Source organism: Peromyscus californicus, unplaced genomic scaffold (genome assembly GCF_007827085.1).
Source record: "Peromyscus californicus insignis strain IS unplaced genomic scaffold, ASM782708v3 Scaffold_20__1_contigs__length_68692818, whole genome shotgun sequence".
NCBI classification, from domain to species: domain Eukaryota; kingdom Metazoa; phylum Chordata; class Mammalia; order Rodentia; family Cricetidae; genus Peromyscus; species Peromyscus californicus.
Window position 1 is genome coordinate 3,238,490 of NW_026294503.1, and position 21,215 is coordinate 3,259,704.

Genomic DNA, 21,215 nt, shown 5'->3' on the forward strand with positions numbered 1-21,215 from the left:
GACAACGCTTGTGGATGAACCTGTCTGTGGTGTCACAGGTAACAAGGTCCCTTACTAGGAGCATAGTCATAGTGGGTTGATATGTTGTAAGCATGGCAGGCAGGGAAAACCCGTGGGAATGAACTGAGTTAGTCTTCTAGTCTTGAAAGTGGGCCGTTCCTAACCTCCTGTTAGCTGTATGACAAGAGCATTCAAGAAGGGGGTGACAAGGACCAAGAGGATGTTTCTATCTGCAGGCCGTGTGTTTTCCTGACGCATTTCGCCATGCCCTTTTCTAGGCTCTAGTAACATGAACATGGTAGTTTCTTCGTCCTTTTATTCATCCACATATTTGTATTTTCTTGGATATCACTCAGGTGTTTATTGTTATCCTCTAGGAGTTCAATGAAATGTTTCTTCATTTTGTTTTTAACTCCAATGAATTCTTTGATAAAGTTCATCATTGTTTTAAAGTTTTTGTCCTGGTATTCATCTAGGCACTTAGACAGCACTTCTGTAGGAGTAGTGGGTGTGATGGGAGACATGCTACATTGTCCATTCATGTTATCTTTGCTGTTTGACCTGGACATATGGTTGTGCATCTGATGTGATAATCTGGCTTTCATTAGATTGGGCCAGTGCAGGAGTTGCATACGCTGAATTAGACTGGGTGAAGCTGGTGGATGAGCTGTTTAACAGACTCCAACATGGGTCTGGAGCTAGGCCTGTGGGTGCAGAGATGGTAGTGGACAGAGGGAAGGATGGGCATGGGAAAGAGGTTCTCCCAAGTCAAAGGTGACTCTTGAACAAAGTAGATTTGAAGGCCACTAATCTGGACCTAGACCTGTGGGTGGGGAGATGCCCACAGGCAGCAGCGGGGTGGATGGAGGAAGGACAAGAAAGGAAAGAAGCAACTTACCAAGCAAAGGCAGCTAGGAACTAGGCCTGTGTGAACTAGGTGGTGGGACAGAAGGGGCGTCCCCCGTGCTGGGCAAAGGTGGGTGAGAAGGACGTGCCCCATGCTGGGCAAAGGTGGGTGAGAAGGGGCGTCCCCCATGCTGGGCAAAGGTGGGTGAGAAGGACGTGCCCCATGCTGGGCAAAGGTGGGTGAGAAGGACGTCCCCTGTGCTGGGCAAAGGTGGGTGAGAAGGACGTCCCCCGTGCTGGGCAAAGGTGAGTGAGAAGGACGTGCCCCATGCTGGGCAAAGGTGGGTGAGAAGGACGTCCCCCGTGCTGGGCAAAGGTGGGTGAGAAGGATGTCCCCCGTGCTGGGCAAAGGTGGGTGAGAAGGACGTCCCCCGTGCTGGGCAAAGGTGGGTGAGAAGGACGTCCCCCGTGCTGGGCAAAGGTGGGTGAGAAGGACGTCCCCCGTGCTGGGCAAAGGTGGGGTGAGAAGGACGTCCCCCGTGCTGGGCAAAGGTGGGTGAGAAGGACGTCCCCTGTGCTGGGCAAAGGTGGGTGAGAAGGACGTGCCCCATGCTGGGCAAAGGTGGGTGAGAAGGGGCGTCCCCCCTTGCTGGGCAAAGGTGGGTGAGAAGGACGTCCCCCATGCTGGGCAAAGGTGGGGTGAGAAGGACGTCCCCCGTGCTGGGCAAAGGTGGGTGAGAAGGACGTCCCCTGTGCTGGGCAAAGGTGGGTGAGAAGGACGTGCCCCATGCTGGGCAAAGGTGGGTGAGAAGGGGCGTCCCCCCTTGCTGGGCAAAGGTGGGTGAGAAGGACGTCCCCCATGCTGGGCAAAGGTGGGTGAGAAGGACGTCCCCCATGCTGGGCAAAGGTGGGGTGAGAAGGACGTCCCCCGTGCTGGGCAAAGGTGGGTGAGAAGGACGTCCCCTGTGCTGGGCAAAGGTGGGTGAGAAGGATGTCCCCCATGCTGGGCAAAGGTGGGTGAGAAGGGGCGTCCCCCCTTGCTGGGCAAAGGTGGGTGAGAAGGGCCATCCCCCCGTGCTGGGCAAAGGTGGGTGAGAAGGATGTCCCCCGTGCTGGGCAAAGGTGGATGAGAAGGGGCGTCCCCTGTGCTGGGCAAAGGTGGGTGAGAAGGACGTCCCCCATGCTGGGCAAAGGTGGGGTGAGAAGGACGTCCCCCGTGCTGGGCAAAGGTGGGTGAGAAGGACGTCCCCTGTGCTGGGCAAAGGTGGGTGAGAAGGATGTCCCCCATGCTGGGCAAAGGTGGGTGAGAAGGGGCGTCCCCCCTTGCTGGGCAAAGGTGGGTGAGAAGGGCCATCCCCCCGTGCTGGGCAAAGGTGGGTGAGAAGGATGTCCCCCGTGCTGGGCAAAGGTGGATGAGAAGGGGCGTCCCCTGTGCTGGGCAAAGGTGGGTGAGAAGGGGCGTCCCCTGTGCTGGGCAAAGGTGGGTAACAAACAAAAGTTGGTTTGAGGGCTGAGGGTCTGGTGCCAGGTCTGTGGGTTTGCAGACGGTGGAGAGGCAGAGACCATGGTAATTCTCAATGCCACTAATATGTTCAAATAAGCCAGTGATCAGTGTTAGTAAGGCTAAGATACAGGCAAGTGCAAACTGTAGATGACTAGGAAAATCAGAAGTGAGGGTGAGGTTTTGAGGAAGAATTAGAGAGACCAGAAAGAAGACAGATGAACAACATTTTTTTATTCATTTTACATACCAGCCATAGATCCCCCTCTTCCCTCCTCCTGCCCCTCCAGCCTTCCCCCACCCCAACCCACCCCCATTCCCTCCTCCAACAAGGTAAGGCCTACCATGGGGAGTCAGCAGAGCCTGGTACATTCAGTTGAGGCAGGTCCAAGTCCCTCCCCCTGCATCAAGGCTGTGTAAGGTGTCCCACTATAGGTAGTGGTCTCCAAAAAGCCAGCTTATGCACTAGGGATGGATCCTGATCCCACTGCCAGGGGCCCCTTAAGCAGATCAAGCTACACAACTGTCTTGCTTATGCAGAGGGCCTAGTCCAGTCCCATGGAGGCTCCACAGGTGTTGGTCTAAATTTTGTAAGTTCTCACTAGTTTGGTTTGGTTGTCTCTGTATGTTTCCTCATCATGATCTTGATGCCCCTTGCTCATAGAATCCCTTTTCTATCTCTTCAACTAGACTCCTGGAGCTCGGCCTGGTGCTTGGCTGTGGATCTCTGCATCTGCTTCCATCAGTTACTAGATGAAGGCTCTGTGATGTCAGAGTATTCACCAGTTTGATTACTGGAATAAGCCAGCTCAGGCATCCTCTCTGCTATTGCTGGTAGTCTAGGATGGGGTCATCTTTGTGGATTCCTGGGAACTTCCCTAGCACCAGGTTTCTCCCTATCCCCATGATGTCTCCCTCTATCACGGTATCTCTTTCATTGCCCTCCCACTCAGTCCCTGTTCCAGCTCGATATTCTTAATTACAATAAAAGAATTGATAAGACATAAAGTGGGTTTTTTTTAAATACCAAGAGTAATGGAGTTTATGAGCTATCAAGAGGAAGTGTTCCTGCTCTGCAGCAGTTCATATGCTCAGCAGTCCCTACATAAATGTTGTTGGTTAACTTTAACCCCTTAGTACTTACTGAGATCTCAGAGCCTGAGAGACTCTAGTATGAAAGAAAATTCTAAATGATTTCCTTTATCTTGGTATACTGAGTGGATGGTAGGTAACTAGTGAATGTCAGTTCAATAATAAATGTCCAAAATCCTCATAAATCGACAGCATAGGAGTGCCACTTGTCTGAAAGCTTAACCTGGCTATATGGACACTGTCAACAAGAAGTTACCACGAAGGCCATTAAGACAAAGTCAGGTTCACTAAAATAGGAGACTGTGTGTGCATGTGTGTGTGTAGCAGACCTTTCAAAATCCAATTTTGGCTAGAAGATATGTATCAGATACTGGGGGAATGGATCTGTCTTTAAAATGCTTTCTATAAGAGCTTAAGGACCCAGGCAAGATCCCCAGCACTCACATTAAAAAGTTGGTGTGGTGATAATTTGTAATCCCAGTGCTTGGGAAGTAAGGGCCAGGGAATTCCTGGGACCTAGTAGCCAGCCAGCCTATCCTAATTGGAGAGCTCCAGGTCCCATTAAGAGACAGTCTCAAAAATCAACTTGGTTAAACATCTTGAGGAACAACACCCAAATTTAACATCTGACCTCCACATGCATGTACACACATGAACACACACACACACACACACGTACAAACATGAACACAAGGAAGTAGAAAGGGGCCCAGACAGGTTAGCACTGAAGGAGGCAGCAATGTACCTGAGATACAGAGATCTTGCAACTGAGACAGGAATCGTGCAGCTATTGCTAAATAGTTCAATGACAGCAGAATTTGGTGACTGAAAACTTGATACGTTTTATAGATTCTAAAACTTCAGAGAAAGAAGGTAAAAATAAAGGCAGGGAAATGACTAGAAACCAACCAGTGATATTTAATTAGAGCCAGAAATACCAGTATTAGTTCATGGTTTTAATACATTTACTGATGGGTACATACAGAAATAGGTATAAATGTGTATATACATGTGTTAGTATGTATTCACTTCTTATGGCTTTATCTACAGCAAGTGTGTGGTTGTTTGAATGAAAATGACCCCCATAGACTTATAAGGAGTGGCCCTGTTGGGAGGTGCGGCCTTGTTAGAGGAAGTGTGTCACTTGTAGTAGACTTTGAGGTTTCAGATGCTCAAGCCAGGCCCAGTGTTGCTCTCTCTTCCTACTGCCTGTCAATCCAGATGCAGAACTCTCAGCTCCTTCTTCTGCAATATGTCTGCCTGCGTTCCATCATGTTTCCTGCCATGATGATAATGGACTAAACCTCTGAAACTGTAAGCCAGCCCCAATTAAATGTTTTCCTTATGGCCAGACAGTGGTGGCGCATACCTTTAATCCCAGCACTCGGGAGGCAGAGGCAGACGGATCTCTGTGAGTTCAAGGCCAGCCTGGTCTACAGAGCAAGATCCAGGACAGGCACCAAAACTACACAGAGAAACTCTGTCTCAAAAACAAAAAACAAACAAAAAAATGTTTTCCTTATTAAGATTTGCCATGGCCATGGTGTCCCTTCACAGTAATAGAAAGCCTGACAGAGACAGAGGACTGGGAAGAGGTGAAACCCAAGGAGTAGTAGGCATTCCTGCCATTCAGAATTGGGCTTAAGTTACCACTCTTCTACAAGAACGAGGCTAGAAAGTAAAGATGTTTATCCCCAAAGGATAGTTCAGAAAGACCAACTTAAAGGTTTAGTTCCCAGGGACCAAAGTTGGTTCATTTTAAGCAGTAAATAAAAATAATAATTGAGCCAGGCATGGTGGCGCACGCTTTTAATCCCAGCACTTGGGAGGCAGAGGCAGATGGACCTCTATGAGTTCAAGGCCAGCTTCTTCTACAGAGAGAGTTTCAGGATAGCCAAGGCTACACAGAGAAACTCTGTCTCATAAAAACAAATAATAATAATAATACTGAATTTTGATTTGTAGAGTAGAATTCCATACTAACACTAACACAAAGACAACTTGTAAAGCAGGGCACTAGAAAGCCACCATTATCACCCAGCATAACAATAATCATTATGAATGAAATGCCATTAGTGAATAGTAACAGTGTGTGGAAGTTAAATGAAAAGATATCTACTTAGTCTCCAGGAATCTTCCCCCAAGGGTAACTCTATAGTGAGTGGAAAATCTGACAGACAAAGCCCTCAGGGTTACTGTACATAGCAGTGAAATAGAAAGATCACATGTCCTGTAGGATGCCCCAAGGGCATCCTTTCTTTGGTTATCCTGTGGGAAATGCCTCGCCTCATTCTCCTCATGGGAAAACAAGATAAAGTGAAATTGACAGATGGGCCATGGAATAGTTGAGATTCAGAATCTCAGAGTCACATAAGCCAAGAAAGCTGGAAGGTTGGTTACACAGATTAGGAAAAGTCTTGACTCCTAAACTCAGTGGCATTCCAGCTTGGGTTGTAGGCCAGGAGAAAGACATCATGGGGGAGGAAGAGAATTTTAAATAAGATCTAGTGAGGTGTGGTGGTGCACACACACCTTTAATCCCAGGACTCCGGAGGTGGAAGCAGACTGATCTCTGTGAGTTGAAAGCCAGTCTGATCTACAAAGCAAGTTTCCAGGTCAGCCAGAGACATTGTAAGACCCTGACTTGGGGAAGAAAAAAAAAAGGAAACAAATAACATGGCTGTGTGAAGGATGTATTGGAACTCCATATTTTTGAAGCTAAAATATTTCAAAGTTCTTGGTTTTTTGTTTGTTTGCTGAGACCTAGAGGAAGTGGCTTCCAAGGTTTTCCATTCATCTTTCTTCTCTTACGGTGATGTAAGATGAGGAAGGTCAGGGATGTGGGCACTTTCTTTCCTGCCTGGCAAGTCAGAAACTTGGAGGGCAGGTCCTAAATGGGGTCCGTTCTGTGGGACAGCCTCATCAGCACTTAGACCACACAGCCTCTTTTCCTTGATGACCTCCGGAGATACAGTAACTCCATTGATAAAGACACTTTTTAATTTGGGGGTAAATTGGAGCTTCTCTCTAGGTTTTTACTTTGTTTTTTTGTTTGTTTGTTTGTTTGTTTTTTAGTGTGTAAGTGAAACATAGTTTCAAATTAAGATAATCAGCTGGGCATGGCAGTGAATGCCTTTACTCCCAGTACTCCAGAGGCTGAGGCAGACTTCTATATGTCTGAGGCTAGCCTGTTATAATTAGCAAAGCCTTTTCTTAAAAAATCAAAAATCCTAAATGTAATTGTGAAAAAGGAAAAGTTTCAGTAGTACATGTTTGATAAAAAGACTTAAGAAACTCATTTCTCACCATGGTAACTTTTAAACAAGCCATAGCCCTAACACTTGTGGTCTGATGCCTTCTGTGGAGGACTTAAAGTTGTGTCTCTTATTTCCACAATAAGTACATACAACATATGAAATTTTCAATTCTCCACAGAACTGAAAAGTCAGTGCCGGTACTGTACTTTAAAATGTACATACACCCTGGGCTGAAGGTGTTTCTTAATCTTTCATCTTTTTGCAGGATCAAACAGCGTTAGGAAAGTAAGCCCTGAGCATTACAAATGTGGCCTGGTGAAATTCAATATTCACAGTGACAATTTAGAATATGAGTTTCTTGGGAGGAAAATGAACATACCACTTTAACTGTGCATCTAAATATCTTAAAGTCTGCTGTAGGCTTATGAAAAGGTTTTGATCCACACTCCTACTTCAAGTTCAAAAGGAAACCTATGTTTTAAAGTGTATTCCTTTTCTGGGTATATTTACTTTGAACTATAACATATAGTTTTTCTCATAAATCTAACCTGCCACTATCTGTTTTTAAGGCTTTGTAAACTTCAAGTGGTTATGAGGTGTGAAGTTTGGATTAAGCTAAAGTTTTTAGAAAGCACATGTTTTGTATTTTGATTGTTTTGAATTTTAACATGGGCCAACCCAAAACTTGAGTGTTTAGCAGAGTAATATACTGTACTCTGTTGCTGTCAGAAATCACAGAAAATTGCCCTTTCACATCATGTTAGTAATGGACAAATGAAGCAGCTGTTCTTATTCTTAATGGACTTGTTTGAAAAACTTGAAAGTTTAATGAAAATATCTCCACTCATAAAACCTAAACTGTGCACACATGGAAAAAGTCATAATGTTTTGGCAACTATCGCTTTGTTAGGAATGTGAATGTCTACCTGCTTCAGAATTCTGTAATAATGGCCCGAAACTGCTGGAATGCCAGCTGGGAAAGACCCTGGCAAAGGAGAAATACCCATTGATTAAAATTTGCCCAGTCCTCTCCCTAACCTTTTTGCTTTCTTGGTCAAGGAGTAATTAAACTATACAGCGTTTCTGTTTATCTCCTTCAGGCCCAAGTCTTGGATCATCAGTCCTCCTCAACATAAGTGATTTTCTCCTTAAAACAAGCCTCAAAGAAAGAAGTCGAATTCTGATAGGACCATTCTCTGCTGCTCTGAATCTGGAAGCTAAATGGTGTAAACACAGCGGCAATCCAGGCCCGCAACAGTCCATACCAAAAGTAGCCATGGATTTAAGAGGTGGTCTGCTGCAGGTCTGTAGGACCCACCGTATTTTCCCCATACGTTTTTAACGAAACTGTTGTTGTTTTGTTTTGAAGTGCCTCACTAAAATTTAAATTTTTGTGTGACAAGGAAGTGTAGAGTATGATGGTGCCCATTTTAACAGCATTATTGAAGAATGAGTCATATATCATCTGATTTACCTGTTTCAACAGCATAAATCAGTGGATTGGGTTTTTGTTATTTGTATATTCAGGGTTTTATGTTCATTATCATCATGGTCAACCTTAGAACATCTTCTCATTCATCAGTTGAGAGAGTTGGGGTATCTTTCCACTTGGGACTATTTCCAAATAATGCTTCTGTGAACATCTGCAGTCAAGTTTCCATGGACATACATTTTTCTTTCTCTTGGTTGTATAATTGAGAGTGGAAATGTCTGGTGAAACTTTTCAGTGGGTGGAGTTTCTAATTATAGAGTGGTCAGCCTGGATCAGATCCAGTGTCACCGAGACACACAGAGCTGTGCCATAGCTGTACTTCCTTAGGTATATGATGCTCGATTAAAACTTGACATGTTTTACCCCAACCTCTCATTCATGTGCCTATAGCTGGATATGGAATGCGTAAGATTCTCTGTCCTATTTCATGATAATACTTAGGTAGTCTTAACTTCCTTATGCAATTTCATGTCCCTCAAGGTTGTTAGACATCAAAAAAGTTGTGAGATTCACAATCATAGAAAATTTAAGTGACTAGTTTATTAGTAAAGGGACCATATTAAATATGAATTTCTTAAAATCATCAACAAATTGTAATTTTTCAACTGCTCACCGCCTTATACTGACATGAACCACATTTTAGGGGATTACAAAGAAATTACTTGTGACTCTGAAAAGGCTTTTATTTCTATCAGTAACCTTTTAAATGTGTGCTGCTTCACAGTGAGTTTCAATTGTGCTACCTTTTTCCAAGGCAGGAAAGTACACATTAAGAACAATACAAACAAGAGAGACAAATGAAGTTTATCCTCTCTGCATCCTAGCCACTTGGCATTAATCACTGTGCCCCACAGTCATACGGCACTACGGAGCTCTGTGCCCTTGGTTCTCAGACTCCTCACACTGTACTCCAGATTGTCAGAGTCGGGGTGTATGTTGACAGTCTGACTAAGCACAGATTCAGAATCCTGTAAGTTCGAGTCCGTTGGTCAGCTCCCTTCTCTCTTGTTAGAAAGCAGCTTTGGCCAGGATTATTTGATCTCATGACAAATGGAAGAAGCTATTCCACAAGGCTGTTTATCATTTTATTAATATTTGGCCTAGAGAATCTGTGTGTCCTAATCTTGGACTTTAAGAAATGTTCTTTTTCTTCTTTGTTAAATGAATTCACAAATAATACTTCACACCAATATAATATCGTCATTAATCTAAAGTTTAAAGTTTACTGTTATTCACACTATCTGAAATATGATTTTCTTGCTGTTATGTATTTATTCAAATATTAGAATATCAAACAACAAATTATTATTTCTTGGAAATTATAGTTTATTATCAGTAATTATACTGAACATGATTATAGTCTCACATTAATTCAGATATGATTTGTACCTAATTATCCTCAAGATAATGTTTAAAGACTGTAAATATTTCATACCCTTTTGAAGGTCTTCTGGGGTCAAGAACATTTGAATTGCCTGGCCCTTCTGCATGAATTATGCAGTGGGTATCTTAAGGAGGAGGGAAAGTTTGAAGTGCCGGTTCCCGAATCAGTACCCCAAATGCCATCTCCCGTGGATAAGACACAAGCTTTTAAAAGTGAACAAAGTTCAGATGACCTGCGGACAGGCATCTTCCAGTACATACAGGATGCTGGTAAGTACAAACAGTGTCAGCATAAGAGTACATGTGTCCAGATGCACTTAAAATGAGTTCACTGAGTAGCACTGTGGAGCACTAGAAAGTACATCCATCCACACTTAGAGTATGAAAGTTATATATACACCAGTCATTTCCTCTTTTAAAGTTGACTTTTCCCATCTCAAATCTTTAAACTCATCAGTTTCATTCTCTATATGATTTTCTTTTATTCTCTTTCTGAGAAATCAACATGTTCCTTTTTTAAAACATGCAATTTTGTTTTTGTCTGGCAGAACCTTTGAAACTCCCTGGTACCTATGAAGTCTTGTTTTATAGTGAAACAGAAGAGAGCCCAGGGATGATGTTATGGAGGTATCCAGAACCTCGAGTACTCACCCTTGTGCGAATAACTCCTGTGCCTTTCAATACCACAGAGGACCCAGATATCAGCACAGCAGACCTGGGTGATGTGCTGCAGGTGTGTAGTGGCTGGTTTTTCTTTCTAAAATAAAATCAGTATGAGGAAATGCTGACCATTCAGTAAGGAAAAAAAATGTTTAGAGCATACTTATTTCTTATGTCAGTAGTAACAAAGATAAGTGTATTCACTTGTATACTGTATTATGCATACATGTATAAAAAGGAGAGCTGTATTTTGATGTCTCTGGACCACCTAGAGTAGTGCAGATCTGGGCAGTTCCAGGTGCCCAGGTAGCATGCAGAAAGCTTGCCAGTTCTCAGCAGCCAGAGTCAATATCAGGTTCTGTAATGTTTTATAACTTAATAAAAATATAAGGAACCAAAGTGTAGGCAGAGTTCAGAATTGGAGATGCTGGCCTAGGCAACAAGACAAGGCTGTGGTTTCTGAAAGCTGAGGAAAGCTTGCTCTAGAGTTCACAATATGGATTCTGTATATATAGTAGTATGGAATTCTCAGTAAGGATAAAGGAACAGGACATGACAGTTGGGAGAGATGCCCTGATGCCATCTCGGGAGAGATGCCCTGATGCCATCTCCTGAGATTCTGAAGCTGTCCTCCTATTCTGCCAACGAGCAGCAGCACTGAACTTGGGGCTGGAATGGGTCTCCTAGATAGAAACAACTCGTAGGCTGCAGTCCTAGAATCATACAAATCGTCTTGTTTCCTTGGAGAAGTTGAAAACAGAAAATATGTAGCAGTGGTCACAGGTTTGGATCAACTGAGATTTTCTCCTTTGTACCTAAAGTGCCAGGCCCAGAGTTGCTCTTGTGGATCAGAAGGCAGCTGACATGCTCTCATGTGCTGGGAGCTCAGTCTAGTGTAAAAACTTCTTTGGTTGTTGGGGGGTAGAAGAGTCTCCCTACTTGATCTTCCAAAGGGAACCTTCCTGTTGTCACTGCCATTTTATTGTGAGGGTCTTGAGGTCTGTCCTGGAGGCTCAGGTTGGATGTTGATGGCTGATCGTGAGTGGGAGGACAGTGTGAAGAGGGTGCCCTTGGTCAGTGTGGTGCAGTGCATATACTGTATGCTATGTCATCTCTTCCCCTGACCCTCTGTGTACTGACTTGGTCTCCTTAGGCAAACTCTGGCCTCCTAAAGTTTCCATTGCCTTGACTAAAAGTAACAGTTGATGTTATCAACCTTTCAAAGTAATTATGGGCTATTACAATAACTGGGACATTACAGTTCATATGCTTAAATAAATGCTTTACACATAGTGAGGTTCTAAATGTTAATTCTTCTTCTCTACTCATTTTACACAATCACCTAGAGATTATTGTGAGACTTCTCCATGTCATCTCAGCCTCCAGTCTCCCATCCAACCTAGCCTACTAGAAGCCTATAGGAACAGATGGATCATATGACTCCCTGAGGGGAACCTTCAGTGACTCTGTCACCCTGCTAGGCCTGCTATGATAGCCTGGCAGGCCGTAGACATGGGACATGCTTTAGTTAAACTAACCTATTCGATATTCCCCAAACCAGCTTTAACTACCTATTTTTCTTTTGTTTATTAGTTTGGTTTCTATTGTTATGATAAACTCCATGACCAAAACAACTTGGGGCAGAACAGATTTATTTCAGCTTACAATTCTGGGTCACAGACTACCGTGGGGGAAATCAGGATAGGAACTCAAGCAGGAACTGAAGCAGAAACCACAGAGGAACACTGCTTTCTGCTTGCTCTCCTGGCTCATGGTCAGCCAGCTTCCTTACACAGCTTGGACCTCCCTGACTAGAGCTGTACTTCCCACAGTGGGCTGGAACTTCCTACATCAATTAACCATTGAGAAAATGCCCCAGAGACATACCCACAGGTCAGTCTGATCTATGTAATACCTCAACTGAGGTTCTCTCTTCCCTTTTGACTCTAATTTGTGATGATGATGATGATGATGATGATGATGATGATGACTAAATAAGCCAGCATCCTGTCAATTTCTCCTTTCCTGAAAACTGAAGCCCTGTCTACTCTTGGGATAGCTAACATTCTGTCTGTCCCTTGGAAGATTCTTGGACAGCATGTCCAAATGTGCGTTCATCCTCCTGAAATCCTGGAGTGTTGATCCACTACTTTGATGCTGTTTTTCACTTTACCCTATTCCTCTATATTTTTTCCTTCTAGATTATGTATCTCAAGAAAAGGATCATATAACTTCCTACTCTGTTCCTTATATTAAATAGGGCTGTTCAAAAGTTGTTTGTGGTAAATACATGGATGCCTGGGTCCTGCTGCCTGCTATGCAGAAGTATTGCACGGTTTGGCACACTGGGGTGATAAAGCATGCACACTGATTTCTAACTTGAGCTGTGTCTTGATGTAGCATGCTGTTCTTCAGTGGTATCATCTGCCATGAACACATTACATAGCACAGGCTCTTGTGAGCTGATTGAATATTCTGCCAAGATCATTTTCCCTAACAGAGACTAGTTTCTGATTACCAGGATAAGTCAGTCTGTTGGCCTTAGTCTAAAACAGAATTGAGTTTGGTTGGCTTTTTCCTTCAGGACCTTAAGTTCACTAAAAACTTAAGCTTCTGACTAAATATATAGGCTGACATCCCATCATTTCCTCATGACCAATGGGGTTTAGAAACAAATTATTCATATTTTCTTAGTAAATTTATTTTGGAATTTTAATGGAACATATAGGAACATGCCTATATTATTCATCTAAATAGGTTCTAAATAAAAACCCTGAATTTAATGTTTATAGAAACAAAAATGAGTTTATTTTGTGTCCATTTATAATTTTATCACATAAATTTTAAGGTTATAATACTAACGTCAACAAACTTGGGGTCTGTTAAGTAAACTAAAATGATGATGTATGTGGTATAACAAGAACTGGGGTTAAAGGAACGCCACCAACCTGAAAGGAGTGTTGTTTTAAATGGAGTTAAGTAGAAGAACTTCCTGCTATTACGATTTTATGTGGCAGTTTTCAGGTTTCCCTTTTCCTCACCTCACTTTTTCACTTTTTCAATGTGGAAAGTCTACTTTCTGAACTTGGCAATGGATTTTTTTTTTTTTAAGATGGAATCTCACTGTACAGCCTTGGCTAACCTGGAACTTGCTATACATACACACACACATGCACACGCACATGCACACGCACACGCACACGCACACCAGACTGGGCTTGAACTCACAGAGATTTGCCTGTTTCTGCTTCCCAAATTCTAGGCTTAAAGGCATCTTCCACCATACCTAGATGGATATTTTAATCTTTAGATAGATCCATTATGTTACTTTTTAATGGGAGAGGATAACATTTAGCTTGACTGATTGTTGTATACAGCATATTAATGAGAAAGCAAGAGTACAGTACTGATGGAACAAGAGCAAAATTAGAAAATGCCTTTTTAAAGTATTTTAAGGTTTATTTTTGTTATTTATATGTATGTATCTCTGCATTTGGGTATATACTCTTGAGTGCTGGTGCCTGTGGAGGCTAGAGGCATCGAACCCCTTGGAGCTAAACAGACAAGTGTAATCTACCTGATGTGGGTACCTTGAGTTGAACTCGGGTCCTCTGGAAGAACAGCAGGTGCTCCTAACCACTGAGCCGTCTCTCCAGCCCCTTGAAAATGTCTTTAACCAGGGAAGTACTTTGACATCTTTTAGTGACAACTTTATTCCTCCCATTTAATTTTGCCCTTCAGATCTCAGAATTCCCCAAATTGAATGATTTTCCTTAGTGAAATCTTCAGAGTTTGGTACATAATTCTTCTATGAAAGCAAGTCATGTTTGTAATTCCTTAAAGGTTTGTGCAGGGGGGAGGCAAGGTCGATGGTGTCATTTGTTTATCATGAGGGAGAAAGAGAATCCTCTGCCGAAGAAGTCAGTGTGATTGTGCCCAGTTCTCTTTCGTTTATCCAGTTTAAAAGTCAGAACAATTGGTTTTTCTTTTTCTGAAAACCCATTTTTAATTATGTTTATCTTTATCAGGAATGAGCACGTGTGAGTGCAGGTATCTAAGGAGGACAGAAGAGGGTGCCAGGTCCCCTGAATCTGGAGTTAACAGGCAGTTGTGAGCCATCCAAAGAACTCAGGTCCTCTGGGAGAGCAGCAAGTACTCTTAACTGCTGAGCCATCTCTCTAGCCTCAGAAAAATTAGTTTGTAAAAATCAAAGTGAAGCCCCAATGAATGAATAAAAAAGTAATTTCTTATGAAATGGGCATTATCTCCATTTTACAGTTGGGTAAACTGAGACCTAGAGCAATTAATGAACTGTTCCTGAATCGCAGAATTTATAAGTAAGGGAGTCACAACTTCACACCCATCCGTCTGACTTCAAAGCCTGTGTTCTACATAAAAATCTGGGAAAAGAATATTCTAGATGGTTTACCTGAGTGACAGTGAGCCCTACCCTATTGAGAAATGTGGGGGAAAAGAAAAGAAAATTATCCTTTTCCTTTATCATAAAATAATTATCCAATAATATGCCTAAGTAGCTTTAAATCAGTAAAGTAAATGCAAGAGAGATTAGCTCTTTGCATATCTGAAGAAGGACCTGGAAGAGGGAAAATGCCCAGACAAAGCATTATGAGACAAAAATAACCTCCAAAAATACCATTGAGAGTTTTTTCCCCCCTGTTGTTTGCCATTTACTGCTGGTTCTAGGACCTATCTTTAAGTGTGGTTTGTATACCCAGTGAGACTCCATTGAAGAAAATTAAGTTTTCACTTGCAAATGATTATCAGTTGGCTATAGCTTCTAGGTTAAGGATGGTAGCTTGTGTCCACTTCCCCTCTTAGTGCTGGAACCTCCTCTGGCTTAGACCTGTACAGGTCCTGTGCGTGCTGCCTCAGTCTCTATGAGTTTGTAGGGGTGTCAGCCCTGGTGTCTACAAGGCTCTGTTTTCCTGGTATCTTCCATCCTCACTGGCTCTTACAATCTTTTACCTCCTCTTCCACAGAGTTGCCTGAGCCCTGAGGAGAGGGATTTGATACGACATCCCAGTGGGGACTGAGTGTTCCAAGGTCTCTCTGCACATTGTCCAATTATAGGTCTCTGTTTTTGTTCCCATCTACTGCAGGAGGAAGCTTCTCTGATGATGGCTGAGTGTAGTAAAATGTTGTTAGTCATTTTATTGCTGTGTTCCTTCAGCAGAATAGTAGTTTTGGTTTTCCCCTTGTCTCTGGCCTACCTAGTCTCAGGTTCTGTGCCACCTGAGCGTGTCGGGGATGGGTCCCTTCTCAAGCAGAGAGTGGTTGGTTACTCCCCCACTTGAGTGCCACTGTTGTACCAGTGTGTCTTGTGTACAGGCCACCATTGTAGATCTCAAGGTTTGTGGTCAGGTTGGTGTTTCCCTTTCTCCTCTGGGAGTGTGCAGAGCACCTTCCACTTCCATGAACACTGTCAGTAGGGGTGAAGATTCTAGGTAGGCACCAGTGTGACTCCTATGTGTTCAGGGGTTATATAGATATCGTCTTCAGCAATGGCCTTGCCATCACTTTGTGGAGAGCAGCCGTTAGCCTTGGCAATGGCCTGGCTTGTTTGGGTTTCCATGGAGCCCCTTTGGGCAATCTAAGGACATAAATCTTTTAAAAGAAGAACAACTTTGAATTTACTGTTAGAAAAGAAGCGCTGTCTTCTGGGAAAGTTATCTTTTGTGTGCGTAGCTTGTTGGTGTCATAATAATTCTGGGGAATGCTGGATCTACATGTGATTAATGGATGGAATGCTTTTGCTGACAAAGTGACAGCCAGAGGAGACAATGCCTTTCTCACAGCTCCACCGTCAGTGGTTTCTGGGTATTATGTCCAGAGGAAGAAACTCCAGTGAGGGCAACTTGAGCAACAGTAGGGAGAGTTAATACCAAGAGTCAGTAAGGAGAGCAGCCCTAGAGCAAGAACATGGTGGTGTGGATGGGCCCCAGGGGAGTACCTCTGGGAGAAGGGCCAGCCCTGGCAGAGGGGCTCAGGGAAGACTCTTTCTTAAACAGGAAATAAGAAAAGAAGAAAAAAAATAGAGTTTATTTACTGTGTTTTTCTAGCTTCTCCTCTTGCACCCGCCAAAATGATTCTTGCTACTTTAATCCCTTCACTGTCCCCATGGCCTCTTCTGTAGACAAGGTCTCCTGTCACTCAAGACACACAGGAGGGCATTTCTTGTCTCCTGTCACTCAAGATACACAGGAGGGCATTTCTTGTCTCCTATTACTCAAGACACACAGGAGGCATTTCTTGTCACAGCAACTTAAAATCAGTGCTTGCATTGGCCAGTACAGTGACTGTGTGGCATAGCAGTTTCACAGATTCACAGCGATAATGAGGCTTCAACACTTTATATACCATTTTTAATTTTAAAAATTTGAGTTTACAATATGGTGTATTGATATCTCTAGATTAGCATGGATTTGGTTTTAGTTTACTAATGGCATTTAACCCATTGTTTATCTAGATACCAAACTAAGACTTCATTAATTTTACAATTGTGTGATTTTTTTCTTTTCTCTTTTATAATTATGTGGAAAATATTCCAGGTCAGGCATATATACTTGATATTATGAAATAAAGTATAAAAGACTTTTACTGCTCTAAAATCTAAAATTTCACAATCTCCATATAATTCTAGAACACATGGATCCAACAGGCAGAGATTAGGGTTATTCACAATGTAATATGATTTGTCTCTTCCACACATAGCTTAAGAAGAATAGAAGGAAGTAGTCTTGGGTGTTTCTTTTCAGCAGCGTTGAGCGGTTCACTTAGAATCGCACATGTGTTCCCAGAATCCTGAGCTTTTTATTTTATAAGCGCCTCCTGCCACTGGCAGCTGTACTAATGTGTCCCAGAAGGCTTTGTGCCTATCCATCATCTTTAGGAGAAGTGCTCAAAGCCAGATAGGAGATTCATTGTTGTTGAAATGCAGAAATGGAAAAAAAAAATCTGGATAGGCCTGGAGGAAGTGAGGAGCTGGGCCAGAGTCTTAGGACTTGAGGAAAGGGAAATGCTGTGTACCCAGTGGATACTAATAAATGTTTGTGGATGATGGACGGTGCTGGGTGAGCCACTAAGAGTGGTAACTTCCGGAAGCCACTGCCTCCTCTTTTGGATGGAAAGAGGAAATACAAATAGAGAATTCTCTGAATACACTTTTACTCATTCTGTTTTTGTGGTGTTGTCAAAGTCTAGAACAGTTTAGGAATAGATCCCAAGGAACTTCTGATCACATCAGCAGATGGAGATGAGGAGAGCAGACTTAGGTGCTGGGAGTAGTGAGAGGACTCTAGCTCTAGTCTCCAGTCCTGTCACTTCCAAGAGGCCCAAGTCCACAAAACAAAGCCTGGCAGAACCTGTTCTAGAATGGAAGAGACACAGAGAGGATGCCTCTTAGCAAAGCAAGTTTCCAGCTCACTGGAGCCACCACCACAAGACTGCATGGAAGAGATGGCTAGCTAGGTGGCCAGTGGTGAGTAAGTAGGATTTCAAGAAGTAGAGAAGGGAGAAAGGGTCTTTTAAAAATCACTATCAGGGCTGGGAATGCAAAACTCAGTGGTAGAGTGCTTGTCTACCATATGTGAGGCCCTGGGTTCAGTTCCCAGTACCATTAAAAAATAAGTATGTTCAGAATTAAATAGAGAAAGTTCAACATAACATTTCTAGGAATTAGAATATAGTCTGATTTGACCAAGACAGGCTGAACAAGGGTGGGGTGAGTAGAAAAGCTCTAGTTGTGGTCCTTGTGTGCTGGTCTGTACCCATTCCGTTGAGGGAAAGGAAGTGATGATTTGCTGAGCACCTAGATGCACAGAGCACCAGATTTACCGATTCTGTCATGTCTCTTCATTATCCCTATGAAATAAGGACTGTGATTCCACTTTGGATGGAAGGTAAGTGAGGTCTAAGAAGTTGAGTAATTTCAGAAAGTGAGGAGGAGAGAAAACCAGGACTCACACTGAGATTCCTGTGGATCCCTGAGTCCTGTGTTGTGTTGCTTCAGCTACATGAAGACCATGGAATTCATCTTTTACTTTATAGCTTCATAAGCCATTGTCAGTTCAGTCCTTAGAACTTAGATTGGCCCACTGGTCTGTAAAGACGGAAAGGAAAAAGGGAAGACAAACTGGGAATGAGAATCTTGCCAGGACTCTCAGAGATGACCAGGTTGTAAACCAAGAAAGCAGTTTTGACAGAGAAAAAAAGGAAGAAACAGACAGACATGTCTTTGGCAACTTAAAGTCAAGGTGACAGGCAGATGTCGGGCAATGAGAAGTATGTCGTGAGAGCATTCCCATTGTGGAAATAAAGGGTGCTGCTGTGCCTTTTTTGTGTGGTTCACTTTGCAAGGCCTCACATGGATGTGAGAGCTGAAGCTAGCCCTGCGGAGGGATTGGTGGTATCCTCATGTCAGAGACAAGGGAAGTCTCCTTGGGCATCTGCCCTCAGAAAAGTGGATGAATTCACAGGGATTTGACTCTGGAAATTTACAGGCCCTATGAGCTGTGATTCTCTGCTGAAAGTCCCAGTAGTGCCAGAAACACTGCTGGAGCTTTTTGTTCTCTGGGACAAGATGCAAATTACCAAGAGCTCAAACAAAACAGTAGCTCATCTCCCCTCCCATGTGGGAACCGTTGAGGTAGGTAATCTCAGACTGTCTATACATAGCCTGCAGTCTAGGTGTCACCAGCTTCGTGCTGTCTCCACACTGGATGTTGGCATCGTCCAAGACGGCTGCCCAAACTTCAAGTGCCTTATTCCCACTCTAGCATGGGAAAAGAACAGGACAGACAGGAGCCATTCTCCTCCCTAAGGCTGTTTCTTGATGCCCACATACTCCTGTGCTGCCAAGATCCAGAGTCCGGTCACTTGGCCTCACCTAGTTAAGGGGAAATTGGTATTGACTTGCTGAAGAGGCAGGAGGAGAAGATGCTGGGAGACTAGAGCAGTCCCACTGTTGCAGAAGCAGCCGAAGGACCGTGTCCAGTTCTGTTTTATTTACTCCAGAGCTTTCCTCCCTCCTCCCCCTCCACTATGGGATGCAGCATCTAGTCAGTGGTTCAGGAAGAAAACTCATTTTTTAGTTCATTGTGTGAAAAGTCTGTTAAGGTGGAATTAGATAAAACTCTAAGTTACTGGGACTGGGAAATAAAAAGCAGTAAATAGTTTTAAATGATAACATTCCTTACCCTTCAGGAAAGAAGCAGGGAAGGAGCCTGTTGATAAGATGTGCTTTTAGAGTAAATGGAAACCATTTGCAAACTGGAAGAATCCTGAAGTCTTCTCTGTCCTGTCACTTTATTTGGTGATAGAAATTTTATTAGCCTCTTTCCCTCTTCCTATTAAAGACTCTTGCACTTAGGGATGGAGGAGGGAGCTGTTTCTTTCTGGAAACAAAGGACTGTGTTTAACAACTAGAGTGTTTGATGTTTACTATTCAGCACTAAATATGTTTGGGAGGGGCTGGGAAGATGACTCAGCAGGTAAAAGCTCTTGTTGGACAAGCATGAGGACTCCAGTTCGAACCCCAGTGCCAACATAAAAGCTGGGTATGGCTATGTGGGTGCCTGTAACTCTGAACACATGGTGAGCAGAGGAAGCAGGATCACTCCAGTGAGAGACAATCTCCGAGGAGTGAGTTGGAAAGTGGTAGTGCGGGCCACCCAGCCTCTTCCTCTGGCCTCTGAGTACGTGGGCACACATACATGTGCGTGTACCACATACACAAAAGTACAAAAAGTTTGGGTGTAAAACTATCTAATGAAGCAATAGTAAATATTACTAGATAGTGTATGAATTCGTTTCCACTAAATAGAATTTCTCCTTCTTAGATCCATTGTAAAAATCATGTTCATTTCTTTGGCTTTTTTTTTAACTTGAGGATTTACATAATATATCTGCATCCTTCCTACCCTCCTTCTCTCCCATGACCTGTTCTTCCATATTTATGATGCACATACACGCCACTGAATCCAGGTAGTGTTGCCTGTATTTGCATGTGTTCAGGGCTGACCCCTGGGATTGAGAGCTCATCCTGGAAAAAGAGAGGAGTAAAACTGGTTCTACTTCTCTCAGAAGCTGTTGACTTCCTGTAGCTCGTCACCTAGGGGTAGGCTTTGTGAAGTGTCTCGCCATCTACATTGGCATCTCCGTGGGTGTGGTCTTTGCAAGTCTTGTGCAGGCAGTCATACTTTTGAGAGCTCATGGGAGCAACATCCATGTCCTGTCCAGAAGAAACTGTTCACCACAGCAGTTGTCCAGGTCCTCAGGCTCTTGAAGTCTTTCTGCATCCTCTGTGGCGATGTTCCCTTGAGCTTTAGGTGGAAGGGCTGTCTTAGAAGTTCCCACTGGAGGCTGGGCACCCTACAGTACTTAGTCTCTGCATGTTGGTTTATTATGGATCTCTCTAATAGTCTCTATCTGCTGAAAAAAAGTTTCTTTGATGAGATATGAGAACTACGTTTATCTATGGGTATAAAGATGAGTACGTAGGAGGCAGTTGGAAACTCTATTACTTTAGCATATAATGTTAGTAGGTTTTCCTCTAGGGTCTGTGACATTTCTAGCCACTGGATCTTGCCAGAGCTTACAGTACTAGGCATGAGTTTCCTTTAACTAAGTGGGCTGGAGGTCTGATCAGACAGATGTCAATTGCTTCTGAGATAGAAGTGTCACTATTGCACCATCGAGGCTCAGTTTTTAGGAGCACAGATTGGGCATAAAGACTGGTTCCGCAAAGCTGGTGACCATGGGCGAGTTGTGTAACTTCTCTGCTCCTTGGCTCCCTGATCTATAAATTATGGATAACACTGAAAAGAGCACTTAGCACAGTGTCTAGCATGTGGGAGGGGCTGTATGAGTGTGAGCAATTAACATATTCAGCTAAGGGCTTGCCCTAGGCAAGTACCAGTTTGCCTCTTGTCTTGCCGAGACTATGGATGTTGAAAGACAAGTAAGT

The 21,215-nt window shown here is 43.3% G+C and overlaps 1 protein-coding gene across 5 annotated transcripts in view; it reads left to right on the forward strand.

Moving 5' to 3' along the window:
* Vps13b (vacuolar protein sorting 13 homolog B) overlaps positions 1-21,215 on the forward strand; it is a 559,226-nt gene that overhangs the window by 409,627 nt on the left and 128,384 nt on the right. For all 5 annotated transcript variants that reach the window (XM_052747609.1, XM_052747613.1, XM_052747612.1 and 2 more), the window contains 3 exons: positions 7,797-7,999; positions 9,634-9,841; positions 10,120-10,304. In XM_052747609.1, coding sequence (XP_052603569.1) covers positions 7,797-7,999; positions 9,634-9,841; positions 10,120-10,304 — 596 coding nt within the window. The remainder of the gene's footprint in view (positions 1-7,796; positions 8,000-9,633; positions 9,842-10,119; positions 10,305-21,215) is intronic.